The sequence below is a fragment of the Xenopus tropicalis genome, chromosome 6 (genome assembly GCF_000004195.4).
Source record: "Xenopus tropicalis strain Nigerian chromosome 6, UCB_Xtro_10.0, whole genome shotgun sequence".
NCBI classification, from domain to species: Eukaryota; Metazoa; Chordata; class Amphibia; order Anura; family Pipidae; genus Xenopus; species Xenopus tropicalis.
In genome coordinates this window covers 56477829-56497392 of record NC_030682.2, presented here as the reverse complement: position 1 = coordinate 56497392, position 19564 = coordinate 56477829, and the positions used below count along the sequence as shown (strand labels likewise).

The following is a 19564-nucleotide window of genomic DNA, read 5'->3' as shown; positions in this document are numbered from 1 at the left end:
AATGCTGTGCAATATAATTACAATCACAATATTTTTTATTGTGTTCTGTTGCTCTTGATTAGGACTCAATGAATCAGAAGTAAATTCTTGCCCCTGGTCAGTCAGCTTGCTTTTTCTACATTGGGTGTTAGAACCAGAAGTGTCGGTGAATATAAACAGCCAGACAGGTAAAGCTTTCCAGAACAATTAAATAACAACTGTAAACAATTAAAAATATAAAATGTATTTACAATAAAAAGTTGCTAAGAATCATATAAAAAGATTTATTGGTGTTCACCCTGTTAAATGGATTTCTCATTTATAAGACAGTTACTTAATGACATTAATTTTTTTAGAGATTTTACTGTGTCTCTGGGATCATCTGAAAAGTTTTTCAAAGTATCCAGTTAACATTAAAATACAGAAAGCAGAATGTACACGTCTTTGTAGTTCAAAATCGTTTTGTACTTACAGGCTTTAGAAGACAGATGAGAGATGTATCTTGCATTATTATTACAGGCAAAGGAGTGACAGCATGATAGAGTGTTTCCACTGATGCCATAATCTGGTCAAATCGTCCACCAAGGCCACCCAACACTACAATGACATCCATCTAAAAAGGAGACAGAGAAATGATTCAGCATTTTGTGCAAAATAAGAAATAAGAAAATGAACATACATTCCATGTTATCATCAATGGTAAACAGATAATAGCATGTATATAGAAATGCAAGAAATAAAGGGGAAAGAAGAAAAGATGGTGAAAAAGTGTATTATATAGATTAGTTTTGGTTTTTTTTTTATATTTAAATGTTTTTATTTTGAGATTGAAAGTAAGGTATACAGAGGAGCACCTTTTGGGTTTTCCCAGGGTGCCAGGCAGGTTTATAAAGTAGTCATAAACATAGGGAAAAGGGAGGGGGGGGGGGTAGAGGAAGGGAATGAAAGAGGAGAGAGAAGTTCAGGATAAAAGAGTTTTTTTTTTTTTTTTATTTTACAGTTGTTAAATGTCTAAAATATATAGACAGTAAAACCATTTTCATTACATTTTACTAAATTGTGCAAAACTATAATTTCCATGCAGGGTGCTGCCACTTTGCAGAGCAATATGACAAAATTGGAAAAATGAGGTTCAAGCAAATAAAGTACTGTCTTGTATAAAAAAGGGCATTGACTCAGGGGAAGAAAACATAATTTTGCCTCTTTAAAGGTCTCTGGTAAGTATGCAGCAGTTTTCGTTCTTAAAGAAGAACGAAAGGTAAAAATCACTGGGGGGTGCCAAATGTTAGGCACTCCCCCAGTGATTGTAATCACTTACCTTTTACCCTGGGCTGGTGCTCCTGTTAGGAGATAACCACACCAGCCCAGGGTAACTGCAGTGAGTTTTTCCTCTTCCTTCTGTCTTCCGGGGCTGGCGCATGCACAGTAGAGTGAAAAAGCTGACTTTTTTCGTTAAAGTTCGGCTTTTCACTGTACTGTGCATGCGCAGGCATGCAAAGACAGAAGAAGCAAGATTAGATGCTCGCTCGCAGGTACCCCGGGCTGGTGCTGTTTTCTTCTCACAGAAGCACATGATGGCAGATTCTGTTAATAAGAGGGGCTTGGATGAGTTCTTGAACAAGCACATTCAAATCAAAGTACGATTTTCGGACCTTCAAAAAGCACGATACAAAAAGTTTGTATTAAATCCGATATTTTCTGTGTGCACTAAGTCTGAAAAATTTGTATTGTGTATTGTGTTCTAAAATATTGTGGTACGATCCGAAAAGTACAAATTTTTCGTATCCAATGATCGTAAACAGCGGGAAAACCTTTCTGACTTTCATGGTTTTGGAAGCCTCCCATAGGACTCAACGGCACTCTGCAGCTCCAACCGGACCCAAAGAAAGTCACGATAAAGAAGCTTGAATGAATACGAAAATACGACAAATACGATTTTGTCGCACAAATTGCTGTGCAAGTACGAAAAAGTTGTGCAAATTAACAAGAATATTGCAGAAAATAAGCAAAACTTGTAAACTTTAGAAAAAATAAACATTTTTTGTATTCTGACCTGTCGTACTTTGATGAATGTGCCCCTTAGTATTGATGTTGGTATTTATGGTTTATGTATGTGAAAATAGGTCAGTATAGGTTTGCTTGTGCAGGGTTCGCTTGGAAGGCTTGAACTTGATGGACTTTTTTCAACCATATGTAACAATTTACATTAAAATATACTCTGAGTTGCGCTAAATGCTGCTTAGTCCTTCCTGCCTTCCGGTCTGAATCAGCCTCTGTTGCGTCTACTGACACAGAGGAAGCCTGGAGGTACAACCTCAGATAGAACTTTGAATACTGTATCAAGGTAAGTGAATGCATGCTAGTTATCTCTTTTCCTTGGTATATCATAAATGGTATCATCATTATTTGCATTCTCTCTCAACATTGCTGTCAGTTATCCTTTCTAAGAACATTTCACATTCTGTTTTATATTTCAAAATCTTTCCTTAAATTCCTTCATATGAAATTGTGATCAGATATATATTATGTTTGCTAGCTTTACTCCATGTTCTGATGATTTATAAGGCCCTTGTCACAGAGACAATTACTTCAGACCACTAATCTAGCTTTCCTGTGTTTTTACACAGCCTTCCATAGGCAAACAGACATTTAAATAATTTGATCTGAAAGATACTGTTCTCAGCTGAATAAACTGATAAAAGCTCCCTTAAACTAAGAACTACCATGTATTTCTATTGAAAATAGAAAAAAAATAAGTTTAATGCATCCAGCAACTGGACCTTCAATGGAATATTTTCTATGACTAGATAAAAAATACCTTACATTTACAAAGTTGGGCTGCATGTATGGTTACATAGTTAAGTATGGTCCATCAAGTTTAACTTCTCCAAAGGAACCCCTCCAAACGAACAATGAATGTTACAGCATTTGGCCAAATTGCATACAGAATGCTCTATTTGGTGTACCCCTAATTTGAACCTATTCCACTGGCAATACACAGGCTGCATTATCTGTTAACAGTTTATGTTGAAGTCAATTAAATTTCCAGTATATTGACCACCACCACTAACTTTGATTACCAAGCTGAATGGTTTTCAGTATTTTGTTTTAAATTGTTTTCCTCAGGCTCTGCTTCTAGGTAATGAATTTTCGTCCTTCTTTATTTGGACTCGATAATATGTTCAGTTAGTAGTGAGTCAGTTTTAAAATAATTACGCTTTAAGAGTTTGTCCAATTCTTAATAATTAAGACACAGAAGTGTTCATTAAACTGGTATAGATATATTTGGTTAATTGCTTAAAAAAATCACTAAGCTTGATTGTGATTCTTGCACAGGTACAAAAATCTGTAAAAATGACAACATTGAATCTAAATATTTTGAATAGGATTCTCATTTCATGTTTTCTTTTTTTGTGTGTGAATTTTTAGCATGCAAAAAACAGCAATGTACTGAATTGCAAAAAGCACTAACTGTAAGGTAAATGCAACTACACTTAAATGGCAAAACATCTATAACTAATCAGAACTTGTCAAAGCAACAGAAAGCTAAAAAAAAAAGTCAGTTTATATAAGTGTACGAAAAGTGTCCCATATGGACTATTCTCTGTGAACGCAAGCTTTCTTCAAAATATAAACAAATACATTTAGTTGTCTATATGTATGGACATTACTACACTATAGTTACAAACTTTCACAGTTTCAATATGTAAAACATTTATAGAGCGCACATTATTAAAACATATTGTCATACCATACCAAACAGCAGAGGTGTTGTCTCAATGCACCATTACCCAATCATTCCTCCCTTCTAACATGTTTCGTGCCATTGAGCACTTTTTTAGAGGAGGGTCTACTGTTTGATATGATATGTTTTATTAATAATAAAATGCACTTAATAAACACATTACATATGGAACTGCTAAGCTTTTCCAAAATGTCCTTGTAATCTCCAGATTTTATAGTGGCATGACTCAAGGCACCCAGTTCCAGGGTATCAAAGCAGCCCCAAAACATCAGTAAACTGTATTCATTATGTTTGACAGTAGGGATGGTGTTGTATTTAGTGAAGGCTTACATTTTTTCCTTGTTAACAAAGAGATTTGTTAGCAAAGTGTTTTAACAAAATCTCTAATTGTGTCTCATCTGAACAAGATTTTGTCTTGTTTAGGTATGTTTTAATGGTATCCAGCAGTTGCGTGTTTTTTTGTTTTTGTTTTTTTTAATAACCTTTTTTTCTTAGTGGTTGGGTCTTAGCAACAGATGGTATGAACTGCAACTTTACCTTGTGTTTGAAGGTCAGCTTGATTATATAACCAACCTTTCTAGACTAAGCCTTTATACAATAGCCAAGTGCCAAATAAATTTATTGGCAAAGGGGTTAAGGAAGAAGTTCTTTAACCCAGACAAGTCAGTGAGATCACCGAAAAATGGCCAACGAGCACTCTATTAACTCCAGACATGCCAGTAAGATGAATGCAGAAATGAGTAGATTGAAAGCATTCCCTCACCTACATTTGCACAGGCAGAATACTGACACCAAAGTTCTTCTTTCCTGCTGCTCCCACACTGCTTGTCTCTTTCTCTCTCTGTCTCCTTCTGCCTAGGTTCAGTAAAAAAATCCAAGATGGTTGTATGTTCCACAGTGGAATGCATAGTCATCTTGGATTTTTTTTTGAGGAACTAGGAGCATAGGAAAATGCAGACAAGCAGGACAACGTGGGTCAGTTAAACAGTAATCTGGGACAGTGGGCTGAAAAACAAGACACATGGGAGGTATGCAAAATTCCAGGGGTGCAAGCACCCCCTCCTTGCGGGCACACATGAACACAGTAGATACTTACATCTCCCACTGACTGGAAAATTTAATATCGCCTTCATTTAAATACCAATATTTTTATCGCCATCTACCACTTGTAAAGGCTGCAGAGACCAGCTCAAACTTATTGGTGCTGCAGCACCTCTATACTTCCTTTACTTCTGACTGTTTGGGCTGTCAGACAAAATGATCATAAGAACGGGAATGTGTCCATACGCATGTATAGCCACTTGTACTGTATATATCCATTTGACCCTGGCAGGATAGCACAGACGATAAGCCAATATATGTCTACCCGTGAGGTAGACTATCATCTTCATGAGAGAACTCCACAATATGCAATATACCTGTATATTGACTTGCTGAAACATAATAACTAATACAAAGAGGATGGAAGTATCATTAAGAAACTATTTCAATATGTAAGAAAAAATAACACAAATTGATCACAAAAAAACCCTCTTTAAAGTGCTACTACTGTTGACTGCATGAATTATATATTTTTTACCACCAATAAACATATAATAAAGAAAGGATACATCAAAAAGACAATCGCTTGCACTGTAACAATAACCCCTGTGTATACACTGTGGGTTGTGGAAACCATTTTTTATAATATAGCAATAATTTTGCCAGATATTTTATGCCACTTATAAAAAGAAAGAAAAAATAGATGACATTTCAATACTTGCTCAGGCCCAGCACTGAACAATGAAATTATGCAGACTATTATATTTTAATGTTAAGAACAGAATGCCTTTGCAAACTCGAGTGAAAAAAATATATATATATATGTATGTATATAATCATTTCTAACTAAAAACAAATGATCTGACACAAGTTATAATAGAGAAGTACATTTTAATAAGTTTGTAAAATATAACTCTTGTGAATGAAGAAAAGCACAACGAGCGATCTGAGAATATAACTGAAGTTTTATATCCCATAGTTGCAATAACAGCACCGGAAAAACAAAGACTGTGCCTGCTTCTTGACAGCTTGTGTAAAATATCCTGCTGGGATTCTCAGTACAAGGGCATTTTAAATTTCAATACATGACAAATGAATCATATCTAAATGAAAGTCTCCATTACTACAGGAGGAATAATGGTTGTGTTTTCTGATTAGATAAAGCAGGAGAACCAGACAGTCAAACTAGGTGCAACTAGCAAACCAAAATAAGTTTAACCTCCATAATCTACAAATACAAATAAATGGAACCTTGGTACCAGTGTTCTGTCAGTAACATTAATGACTAATATTTCCACAAATTGTACCACAATTTGCAAATGATACTGGATGCCAGGTCATAACAGACTATTAAAGGTATTTTGAACCCAACAAATGTCCAATACTGGGCTGAACGTGAATTTTATCACCAAATATGTCAGGAAAATATGGTACAAAAATAGCAAAAAACAGAAAGATTACAGAAAAAAATTCTGTTAAAGTACTGTAAGGCTAATGTCAGACTGGGTCACTGGACCCATCAGGTGGAAAACAGCAGCAGTGGTTACAACTTTAAAGGCACCATCTTGCATGCAAAGGCTTCAATATGACACCATGACCCAGGGACATGGACAGTTTAAGTTGGTGTCTCCAAAGCCATGATGGGTAAAGTAAGGATAACTGCTGGTGCTGTTCTTGCACATCATGGAAATGTGTTTAAACAATAACATTTCTGGAGGTGTGGGGTCAAAGAGACAAAATATTGTTAAATATCTTGTCCATTATTGTATTATAAGAAATATGCCTTTTGGCCTTGCTCACCTCATACACTTACACAGATATACACACAGAAAAACACACTGGCCTTCACTTTGCTTACCAACAGACAAAATAAATAATAAATAGGGAATAAAAAGCAGATTTCCCCCCATAACCATTTGTAAATGGTTCTCAAAAGCAAAAAGTGTGTAATGTCACTATGTCACTAGTGCATGTCAGGCAACTAAGACCATTCTAATTAGATTTATGAGGTATAGCACAAGGAGATCTATTTTAATTTTAAAACTGGCAAGGGAATCAGTCAAGAGTTTATTGTAGAAGGAGTCCTCTGATTTAATGATGTATGCATCCTTTCTAACTCTTAAAAAAGCTAATTAATTAAAGCATCTGTAGCATTAATAGTCTTATGGCTAAGGTGATAACTGAACGAATGACAATTTATCATATAAAGGCTCTCTCCTCTAGTTGTTCCCCTGATACATGTGTGAATATTCAGCAATGACATTTATTTAGTGCATATATAGGCTTAATACATTACAGAAGTAAACCTAATGCATGGTACAGATATTACATTAATCTATTTTAAATACATTCACTTTACAGGTTTATAGTTTCAGACCTTTGTTAATATCTATTTTACACCTTCTGATTATTTTATACCATCTAAACTAAATGTCTCTATTTAGGCAGGAAAGTCTTGATTTAAAAGACCTTGAAAGGGAGGAGCTTATTAAAGTATAAATGAGTTTCAAAAAGATCAGAAGACTGTTGTGGTCAGGGAGAATTGGTAGGGTTTCCTAAAATTTCACATTGGCATCAATGGAAAGTATGATGTTTGTATATTAAGCCCAAAACCACTGTGTTAAAGTGCCTGAAATATAGCCCACTGCATGAGCACTTATACTAGCATTTGTCAGGAAAAAAGTTGCCTAAAAGTCACCCTAAGCTTTTTCAGACAACTATCATCTGACAAGGGCTTGCAGGAAGACATGTTAAGGAATAACAATGCTATTTTAAGGGGGGGAAGCTGTACGGGGCACTTTAATACAGAAGTTTTTGCTGAATAAAAATTTTACACTTAATCCATGTAAAAAGCCTAGTGTACCATTAGCTAAAAACAAACACACTAGGATCAATTTAATCGCAATAAAGTTAGGTGTTAAGAAGATAATGACCTGACCAGAAAAACAACTGTGCCACCTTTATCATCTGTATAATCAGTAAATTGATTTAGGGAGGTGTAATTTGCTTTACAAACAAGCAAGATCGATTTAAGAATGTCAACTAAAATTATAGTTACAATAGTAGAAGTAATAGTAACCTTAATTAGCTCAAGTAGAAAGCATTATGATTGCCACACACGTAGGGCTGATTAATTAAAGTCCGAATGGGTACAATTACAAATAAATCTTATTTTTTCCAAAGTTTAGAATGGTTTGTACTGTTAATGATAATATAGTTAAAAAAGTACGACTTTTTAGTGATAGGTTTGTTATTGCAAGAAAAAAACGTACTTTTTACAACGATAACAAAAGTTTCGGTATCGTGACTTTCCTTTGGCCAGGTTGGAGTTGCAGTGTGCTATTGAGTCCTATGGAAAGCTTCCAAAATCATGCATTGAAGTTTCAAAGTCAGAAAATTTTGTAACTTTCGGATCGTAACCACGATATTTTTGTACAGCCACGATACAAATTTTCGTGCAATTTACGCACATCAGAAATTATCTTTATTTATACGAATTTTTGCCAATCGTACTTAGAAACATCCAAAGTTCGGACTTTAATAAATCAGCCCCCCAATGTTTTCACATCACTCAAAATAACCTAAAGTACTTTGCATGGTGGTTGCGACAACATTGTCTGAGGCATATATGCCTAGTATAGGCCACATGCTTACAAGCAATAGGAAAAAATCAGGTTAGTATATGTGTGGACTATTTACCTCTACATTACTTTGTCTTATTTTGTCCTGTAGGATTTTAAGACATTTTGTGAAGTCGGTAAAATCTTGGTCTGGTGTTTGGATAAGTTCACACCCCTATAAACCAAAAAACAATGAAAACCCATTACACATACAGATCTCACAAATGACAACATATAATCCAAGAAAATGCATACATTTGGCACTTTTGTCAAATTAGTAACCAACCAAGAAGTGTATGAGTAGATTCCTAATTTTGGGTGATCCAACTGATGTGCCTGAGGGGCTGAATGGATGGGTCGTTAGCCATATGTGACCCTCCTGTAATAATATTTTTATCAGAGAGACTAGCCGAGAGACAGGAGGCATCCCACAAAGTTATAAATACACAAAAAAATATAGGTATGGGATCTTTATCCAGAAACTCGATATCCAAGAAAGGACTGGGAGTCCATTTTAAGCAAGTAATTCAAATGTATTTTTTCCATAATACAGGTATAGGACCCATTATCCAGAATGCCCGGGACTAAGGGTATTTCCGGATAAGGGGTCTTTCTGTAATTTGGATTTCCACCCAAAAGTAAGTGTACTAAAAAAATCAATAAAATATTAATTAAACCCAATAGGATTGTTTTGCATCCAATAAGTATTACGGTAATTATATCTTAGTTGGGATCAATTACAAGGTACTGTTTTATTATTAGAGAGGAAAAGGAAATCAGTTTTAAAATTCTGAATAATTTGATGAAAATGGAGTCTATGGGAGAAGGGCTTTCCATAATTCGGAGCTCTCTGGATAATGGGTTTTCCAGATAAGGGATCCCATACCTGTAATAAAACACTACCTTGCACTTGATCATAATTAAGTTGCATAAATATATACCGGTACTCTGATGGCAAAGCAATTATATCGGGTTTATTGAATGTTAAAGTTTTTAATAGTAGGCTTAAGTAAAAAAAAAAAAAAAAAAAAAAAATATATATATATATATATATATATATATATATATATATATATAGTAAGTATAGTAATCAAAATAATTGGAAAACCAATTATCTAGAAAACACCAAGTTGCAATAATTCCAGACAACAGATCCCATAATTGTACATACAAAAGAAGGAAATGCTGCCTTTTTAAATATTACATATATATAAACAAAAGCATAAATTGATTTATAACACCAAAGTAAATGCTAACAAAACAATTATCTAGTACAGGTATAGGATCTATTATACAGAATGCTAAGGACCTGAGGTTTTCCGGATAAGGGATTTTTCTGTAATTTGCATCTCCATATCCTACGTCAGCTAAATATCATTTAAACATTAAATAAACCCAATTGGATTGTTTTTCTACCAATATGGATTCATGTAGCTTATTCTGGAGCAATTACAAGCTATTTGTTTTATTTTAACATAGATAAACATAATTACTTTTAAAATTAGAATAATTTGCTTAAAATGGAGACTATGGGAGATGGCCTTCCCATATATACTGGATAATGGGTTTCCAGATAACGAATCCTATATCTGTAATATAAGTTGTAACACCAATCATCCAGACATGTGGCTATTTATTTAGTTCTGCACTGAGCCCTTTTCTGTCTAGACATGTGATGGCTTGTCTGATATAGCTCAACAAGCTCACTGTAATGATAAGATACATGAAGTGACTTCAATAGCTCTGTGCACAGTTAGACTAGACATTTCTGAAAATAAAATGTTAAAAGAACTTTTCCTGTCTAAATGTGCTTATATGAAAAGGAACTCTTGGAGAGGTTGTGGAACCTAACAATATTATTAAAGCAGAACTTCAACCCCCGGCTATAAAAAGCCCCCTGCAAGCAAACATTCTTCGGGTCTCACCGCCGACACGGACCCTGCTTGTTGAAGCTGATTTCCTGCTATCCCCAACTGCGCATGTGCATGCAGGGTTCGTATTGGCGGACAGACACAAAGAATGTTCGCTTGCGGGGATGATATCGCCCAGGTACGCAGCTGCACTACTCTGCTCTTTTCGGTTGGTATTAGCGATAGGGACAGTTTTTAAAATTAGAGACTATGCGATAGGCCAGTTAAGGGGGCTTTCATAGCCAGGGAGGGTGTTGTTCTCCTTTAAGTAGGAAGAAAAATAATGTATGGCTATTGAACACAGTGTTTTATGCTATACCTCTAAAATACACAAGCCATCAGCCTTAAAACTGGTGATTTTTTGCAATATTTCTAAACAATATATTTAATGTATCTACTTATATCTGTAAAAAGCAACATATGTAATAGTCAGTGCTAAAAGTTATGGTCCTGTTAAAGTCTAATACCATGTCACAGGGTCAAACTATATGATATAACCTAACATTGTCATGCACAGGTTTTACATAAATAAGTTTTATGCATTGAAAAACAACAAATGTTTCAGCGTTAGCTGAAGAAGAATCATGAGAATTACACAAATTTTTGTGTATGTGACTACATGTCTGATTTCATGTTCCTGCAGTTTCAGTCATTGATGCTACCCTGGCAACCTAAGCAATCAGTAAAAAATACAATTTAAAGCAAATCAACATCTCTTGTCAAACCACTGAGACACAAACAAATTTCCAGTACAGGTATGGGATCTCTTATCTAGAAACCCATTATCCAGAAACTTCCAAATTAAGAAAAGGCCATCTCCCACAGACTTTATTATAAGCAAACAATTCTAATTTTAAAAAATGATTTCCTTTTTCTCTGTAATAATAAAACAGTACCTTGTACTTGATACCAACAAGGATATAATGAATCCATATTGAAGGCAAAACAATCGTGTTGGGTTTATTCAATATTTAAATGATTTTTTTAGCAGATTTAAGGTATGGAGATCCAAATTATGGAAAGATCCCTTATCCTGAATCCCCAGGTCCCAAGCTTACTGGATATAAGGTTCCATACCTAGTGAATTCTTGCTATGTAAACAGTGTAATTTTAAAATAAAATGTACCATAAAAATCATGACAGAATCCCTTTAACAAGAACTAAAGGAGAACAGTCTTCTGCTACAGTGTTTCTGATCTAGAGAAGGGATAAACAATACAGTTTTTACTCTGAAATTACATTTGCATTTAGCTTAATAGACTAATAAAAACTATTAATTAACATATATACATATATATATATATATATATATATATATATATATATATATATATATATACATATGAACTTTGTGGCCAATACACTCAGATCTCATGGACAGGACTCTTTGAAGGTCCTGTATCTGTCAGTACTTGTGTATTTTATATATACACCCTTATACTGTAAAGTGCTGATATATATGCTAGTGTTTTATAAAAAATAAAATAATAATATTAGTAATACTAGTAATGATAATACTAATAATCATAGTTATAATAATTAGCACCCCAGAAATTATGACTTCATGAGATTCACAATTTAGCACATAGCAGAGAGATCTTTGGCCACTTGATGTGTCATACATTTCTACCTAATTTTTTTCAAATCAGTCCTGTTAATATATAGGCTATATATAATACATTAAACAGACATTACCTGTTCCTTGTAAAATGTCTTGATTTCTGGCTTTATGGAATCAAAATCTCCGCTAATGAAATCTGGTAGATACCTGAAAAATTATGGATAAGTACATCAGCACTGATAATGAAATTACAAGTCTGATTTATTATGTACAAGCTCCTAACCTAAATCAAATCAGCTAAACTAAACACCCTTCCAAAAAATGTCAATCTTCACATACTGTAAAAAATGTTTAACAAAAAACAGTAACAGGCATGACTGTAATTCAATCCCATCAAAACCACAATGGATCTTAAATAAATCCATTTAAAGGAACAGTTACAAAGCATCATGTTGCAGGATAGCAAAAAACTGATGGGGGATGTGTTACTGCTCAGAAGTGATGTAGCCATAGAGGTCAGTCACCTCTTTTTTTTCAAAAATGCTATCCTCAATCTCAAGGGGAAAAGTGAACCTGTGCAGTAAAATTGATACATAAAAAAAATGTTAAGAAATACTATATTAACTACATGTTTAAACCTTTCTTTGCTGGCTGTTGGGCTGTTGGCTTTTAAATTAGTACAGAGGTTGTGATGCACACCAGCATGGTATTCAATCAACTGGCACATAGGACCAAATAGATAGATCCTGTTAAATTCAGAAGGCCTGAATTAAAATGAACTGAAAAAGTGGTGTAGGCCCTATCACTTCCTATGCACAATTCCCCCGTTCGAAAATGTGAATCAGAAGATAAAGTATTAGGCTCAGTTTGGACAGATACATTCCCAGACAGTATGTATTTTGGTCAAAATTGGCCAAACATGGACATGTACATCCACATAACTAAAACATAAAAACAATGGCACTAATGTAACAACCAATGGGAGGTCTGCTGTAGTTCTAGTAATTTACAGTGGCTTGCAAAAGTATTCGGCCCCCTTGAACTTTTCCACATTTTGTCACATTACAGCCACAAACATGAATCAATTTTATTGGAATTCCACGTGAAAGACCAATTCAAAGTGGTGTACACGTGAGAAGTGAAACGAAAATCATACATGATTCCAAACATTTTTTACAAATAAATAACTGCAAAGTGGGTTGTGCGTAATTATTCAGCCCCCTGAGTCAATACTTTGTAGAACCACCTTTTGCTGCAATTACAGCTGCCAGGCTTTTAGGGTATGTCTCTACCAGCTTTGCACATCTAGAGACTGAAATCCTTGCCCATTCTTCTTTGCAAAACAGCTCCAGCTCAGTCAGATTAGATGGACAGCGTTTGTGAACAGCAGTTTTCAGATCTTGCCACAGATTCTCCATTGGATTTAGATCTGGATTTGACTGGGCCATTCTAACACATGGATATGTTTTGTTTTAAACCATTCCATTGTTGCCCTGGCTTTATGTTTAGGGTCGTTGTCCTGCTGGATGGTGAACCTCCACCCCAGTCTCAAGTCTTTTGCAGACTCCAAGAGGTTTTCTTCCAAGATTGCCCTGTATTTGGCTCCATCCATCTTCCCATCAACTCTGACCAGCTTCCCTGTCCCTGCTGAAGAGAAGCACCCCCAGAGCATGATGCTGCCACCAACATATTTGACAGTGGGGATGGTGTGTTCAGAGTGATGTGCAGTGTTAGTTTTCCGCTACACATAGCGTTTTGCATTTTGGCCAAAAAGTTCCATTTTGGTCTCATCTGACCAGAGTACCTTCTTCCACATGTTTGCTGTGTCCCCCACATGGCTTGTGGCAAATTGCAAACGGGACTTCTTATGGTTTTCTGTTAACAATGGCTTTCTTCTTGCCACTCTTCCATAAAGGCCAACTTTGTGCAGTGCACGACTAATAGTTGTCCTATGGAAAGATTCCCCCACCTGAGCTGTAGATCTCTGCAGCTCGTCCAGAGTCACCATGGGCCTCTTGGCTGCATTTCTGATCAGCGCTCTCCTTGTTTGGCCTGTGAGTTTAGGGGGACGGCCTTGTCTTGGTAGGTTTACAGTTGTGCCATACTTCTTCCATTTCTGAATGATCGCTTGAATAGTGCTCCGTGGGATGTTCAAGGCTTTGGAAATCTTTTTGTAGCCTAAGCCTGCTTTAAATTTCTCAATAACTTTATCCCTGACCTGTCTGGTGTGTTCTTTGGACTTCATGGTGTTGTTGCTCCCAATATTCTCTTTGTATTTGTACTGACATTAGATTACACACAGGTGCACTCTATTTAGTCATTAGCACTCATCAGGCTATGTCTATGGGCAACTGACTGCACTCAGACCAAAGGGGGCTGAATAATTACGCACACCCCCCTTTGCAGTTATTTATTTGTAAAAAATGTTTGGAACCATGTATGATTTTCGTTCCATTTCTCACGTGTACACCACTTTGTATTGGTCTTTCACGTGGAATTCCAATAAAATTGATTCATGTTTGTGGCTGTAATGTGACAAAATGTGGAAAAGTTCAAGGGGGCCGAATACTTTTGCAAGCCACTGTATGTCAGGACAAAAACAATTACTGGTCTGTTTAAAAGTAAATGTCTTATTGTGGACTCCTTCCTGACAAATTTATTTTCTGGCATACAAAACTGGTATGGGCCTGTGCATGCATCCTGTGCTACCTGCCCTGCCCTGCCCTGGACTCTGACTATGTCTCTGCTCCTCCCTCACAACTGTGACTCAGCTTAGCCTAACGGGCTACTCTCTACTGCACCCCTCTCTGTTCTTAGTCTTGGGCAAGCTTGGTGAGAGCTTGTGGGTCCCATTTAAAAACTGATCCAGTGGTAGGTTTAACATCTCCTAAACCTTCTAAATAAGACATTATTTAGAAATTAGTGACAGCATTTTGCATTATCTTATCGCATCTTATTTAAGCTGTAAAAGTTTTGTGTGCAATATTTTCCTTTTTGCTTCTATTTATGCTACATAGTTCTGTAATCGTGTGTACAATGTAATGTATGTACATATGCACATTTTTATTTATATAGAGCTAATTATGTATGCATCAGTGTACAGCAGAAAAATAAAGAACAGGTGATTCTACAACAATATATATAAATAAATACAAAGTACAGTTACATTAAAGATTAAGTGCTAAGGGGCTTGTTTATCAACTTTCAAATTCTTACTGAGATTCTAAATATTTGCGGTAAAATTTATAATTTGAATTAAAGTTTTCAAAACTTGAATGTCAGATATTTATTAAGCATAAAACTTAAATGTAAAACTTCTGCATCTAAAAGCTTGTATGTAGAAATTGATGGGAGCTGTCCTTAAGCAAATTTTTTTCCAATTCAAGTTTTTAGATGGTATATTTTTACTTTTTTTGACGCATAATAAATGGCAATAAATATGCTTGTAGAAATCCCATCGAATGAATAGAAAGTGGGTGAACTTTTCTGTGGTAAACTCTAATCTCACATATTCATAAATCTGCCCATTAGAGTTAAAATTTTGATTAATTGTCCTCGGGGGGGGGGGGTGTATATTTTTTCCTGCAATTTAAATCATGAATTTGAATAATGGTTAAAAAACAATATGATATGTATTACGCATGAAAATCTGAATGCAAAACTTCAACATCTAAAAGCTTGCAAGGTCATGTAGGTGTCTTAGGCAGAAATATTAACTATTTAATTTAGTTTTTCTATTTTTACTTTTTCAAACTTGTCCACCCCAAACTTTTATGGATTTGTGTGGATTGCAGTTTTTTGAATAAATAACATTTTGAGATTATATGAGTTTATATTTATTTTGTTTAATCACAAGAATGTACCTAAGAATGTCTGGTAGATAAAAAAAACTTTGAGGAGATTTTCAGAACCTTTGGATTTGACAACTTTAATTTAAGGTCTCTACTTGCCACATAATTTTATACACATTACAAACTCTAAAGACGTCTCCTTCCATTCATATTTATGTCAAATAGGTTGATGTGAAGGAAGAATTTTGAGAAGAGTGTGTACAAAAATATATAAACGTAGCATCATTGTTATCTGTTGGTCATCACGGTTCACTGAACAACTATAACAATATTTTATATTAAAAATAATTTTTGTAACTGTAACTGCTGTTATTACCATTTTGTTACAAATAAATGCAGGAAATAACATTATACCAGATGGCAACAGAATATTATAACAAAAATAGAAAAAATAAGGCACAAGGCTAATTCTCAGTTCCCAAATATACCATATTAGCAATTTCAATTTGTGTTTATTACTGTAACCTGTAGACTGAATCAGGTGAGCATTAGCCTGTCATTGGGTGAGAATTATCATTATCATCTCTTCATTACCAAAAATAAAAAATGTAGGTGCTGAACATGGTTTCCTTTCGCACATAAATGACAAAAAGCTCTCCTTAACACAAATGTGCCTTTTTTGAGTAAATGAGTAATTTTAAAGTAAATCTAGTGAAAAGCTTTCTTACTTTGACCCAATACTGTGTGTTTTGTTCAAGTGAAATTAGGAATGCTGGAATGTTTTTTAGGATTTAAACAAAACTGGGTGGATTAAGAATAAATGGGTAATTGTTGTGGATTGAAAAATACAGTCTGGGGAGTTTCAATTAAATGACAACAAGCCATAAGTTTAATTAGACTAGAAAAGTATTTCAGAAAGCCTACAGTGTTTACATAAATAAGACATAATCCTTATTAACCTGCAGAGAACATAATGGGCAATCCACCAACATCTTGTAGAATGAGGACACATTCATTTTCTCGCTACACATTTGCAGTTGGGAGCTATTAACAGTAATGTGTGTGCATGCCAAACACTTTGAAACTGTAATGTTCTGTTTTTCTTTATTAACCTTTTAAAGATTGCTGGAGCTGCATATAAGCACATATGCCTGTTTCAATGTTTTCTTATTCTGCTTCCTATACAATTTTTAACTTTACATATTGCATTAAATAAACTTTATATGTACAAATTTTAACTTTAAATTATGTACAACTGGAAACTATATGCCTAGTTTAGTTAAGCAGATATGGGAAAAAGTGATTTCTAGTAAAGTACCACCTACACATGTTAGTTGTACTTCATTACATACCAGCATTGCCTTTAGTACAACTGAAGCCTATTTGTTGGGATCACTGGTGCCTATGGTGCTCCAGCTGTTGCACTACAACTCTCAGCTCCTCGAGAACATGTTTGTGAGAACAGGGGGCTTAACTTCAGAAGTGATTGTAAATTGCGTTGTTACTGCTATCAGCTTGCCTTGTGGTCAGGATCATGTAGGATTGTGTAGAGGGCCCTGGGTCCTGATGGTAACTAACCTGTATACATTTATATTGGTGGCAAAACAATCCTATTTTGGTTAATGTTTAAATGTTTTTAGCAGATCAGAGTAAGTATTTATTAATTTTCGCTTGTATAAAATGCTCCCACACGAGACAACTGTAAAACTGGCTACAAGAATGGAGTTAAGTTATACAAAAAGTTTTTAAATCACTCTGCTTAATTAAGTACATTACAGAAGTTTGAGAGCTGACGAGCTGAACAGGGGTGACTGTGTGCTCGAATTCAGCAGACATTGAAAGCAATTCTACTGTTTCTGTTTTTTTATGCCAGTTACTCAAATGTAAAGTGGCAAAGCCTCCCTTATAATGAAAGGCACTAAGGAATAATATCCAGTGCAGAGTTGCACTGCAAATTACAGAGGCCTTCAGAATTATATCTATATACAGTAAAGTCCAAGGTGCAGCAAAGAAAGCACATGATTTTTTGATTTCCAAAGGCTGAACACTAAACTACTTCTCCTCCTCAAAGTTAACACTTAGGGGCACATTTATCAAAGTCCAAATTTTGAATGGCAAAAATTCATATTAATAACAATAATTTGTGATGTGCGTTAATTGCACAAAAATTTGTGTCGTCGTTGTACGAAAATATAGTGGTGTGATCCGAAAGTTACGAAACTTTCGTATCCGAACGATCACAAACGATATGAAAATCTTTCTGACTTTGATCCTTCAATGCATGATTTTGGAAGCCTCCCATAGCACTCAATGGCACTCTGCGGCTCCAACCTGGCCAAAAGAAAGTCACTATACCGAAGCTTGAATGAATTCCAAAACTTTCGTAGTCGTTGCGACAAATACGTTTTTTCCGCACAAATTGTTGCGTAATTTACTAAAAATATCGTAGAAAATACGCAAAGTTCTAAAAGTTACAAAAAATATGAATTTTTCTCATTTGTACTAGTTTGTACTTTGATAAATGTGCCCTTTAGAGGTAGATTTATACAAATGTGAGATTAGAACTTAATACCTAAAAACTCACCCACATTCTACTCATTCAAAATGTGAGATTAGTGCTCACCACTAAAAAATATGTATGCTTTTAGTCCCTTTAAGCATTTTTTACTTGTTACTAGTGCTGAGGTGGCAAAAAGCTGTTACAACATGCTCAGAATCAATCTATAGAGTCAAAAAGTCAGAGATTTTATTTGTACCAGGTAAAAATCCTGCATCTTCAGGAAAGTCTCTTTTGCTAGAGCATGTATATAAGCAAGTTTGTTGAAAATTGTTAAAAGTTAAGCTGTACTGTATTTTTTTTTTTTTTATCACAAGGTGATGAATTTGCTTCTTATTGAATTCAATGCCATTTTAACAATTTGGGCGCCTGTGCAGTTCCCCCCTCCTCGCAAACAACAAAATCACTGTCCTAGACAGTCCTGCTCCCCTGTATTGGATCATCAAAAGAAGAAAACAGTTCACGTTCCCTGGCTGGGAGTATGCAATGTAAAGCTAGGATGAGATTGGCTCCTTCTGTGCATTTTCCAGCTGACGGTAAAATTCACTTTCTAAAGCTTTTGTTACATACATTAGACAGTTTCAAGAAAGGTTTGAACACCTTTTTAAGTAAGAAAGGTGACAAGTTTACTAAAATGAACTCTTTGTAAAAAGTTCATCCAGGTATTGGTCTACAGAAGGATTTTTTTTTTTTACCACCCCCCAGCTTACAAACAAGCTAACACACTCATTAGCTGCGGTAACTATTATATGAAACCTCCACCGCAAAGAAACACACGAGAAAAAGCGTGTGTGTAAAAACCCTTGCAGACAAATTGGAGTTCACTTTAAATGGGGGTCTTTCAGCTTTCTCTGGATTAACTGGCTGTAAGGCAAGTTTCATTTTAACTTCATGGACATACAGGTATGGGACCTGTTATTCAGAGTGCTCCTGACCAGGGGTTTTTCAGATAAAGGTTCTTTCCATAAGTTGGATGACCATACATTAAGTCCACTAAAAAATAATTTAAACATTAAATAAATATAAAATAATTGTTTAGAATGCAGTCTATAGGAGATGGCTTTCATGTAATTTAAAGCTTTCTGCATAACAGGTTTCTGGATAACAGATCCTCTGTACCCTTTTTTTTTTTTTTTACCTCAGCTGCTTAGGTAAATATAGGGATCTGAAAAAGGTAAACCAACAAAGTTTTTATTCTTCATTATGTTCTTATATTGATAATGCCATTTTAACTGTTTATCACTGAACAATTTGTAGACCAATTTAATTATACATATGTGTATAGGTTCCAGTACCATATATAACTGCCAGGCTGCAAAAATTGTGACATTGTATGAAATAGAAAAAAAGCACATTTGTT

The 19564-nt window shown here is 35.0% G+C and overlaps 1 protein-coding gene across 5 annotated transcripts in view; it reads right to left on the bottom strand.

Moving 5' to 3' along the window:
- The window catches only part of tpk1 (thiamin pyrophosphokinase 1), a 196062-nt gene that overhangs the window by 106106 nt on the left and 70392 nt on the right, over nt 1-19564 (bottom strand). For 4 of the 5 annotated variants that reach the window (XM_031903402.1, XM_012964780.3, XM_031903403.1 and 1 more), the window contains 3 exon segments: nt 11991-12063; nt 8465-8560; nt 452-592 (listed from right to left, as the gene is read on the bottom strand). In XM_031903402.1, the coding sequence (XP_031759262.1) occupies nt 452-592; nt 8465-8560; nt 11991-12063 (310 nt within the window). 5 annotated transcript variants of the gene reach the window in all.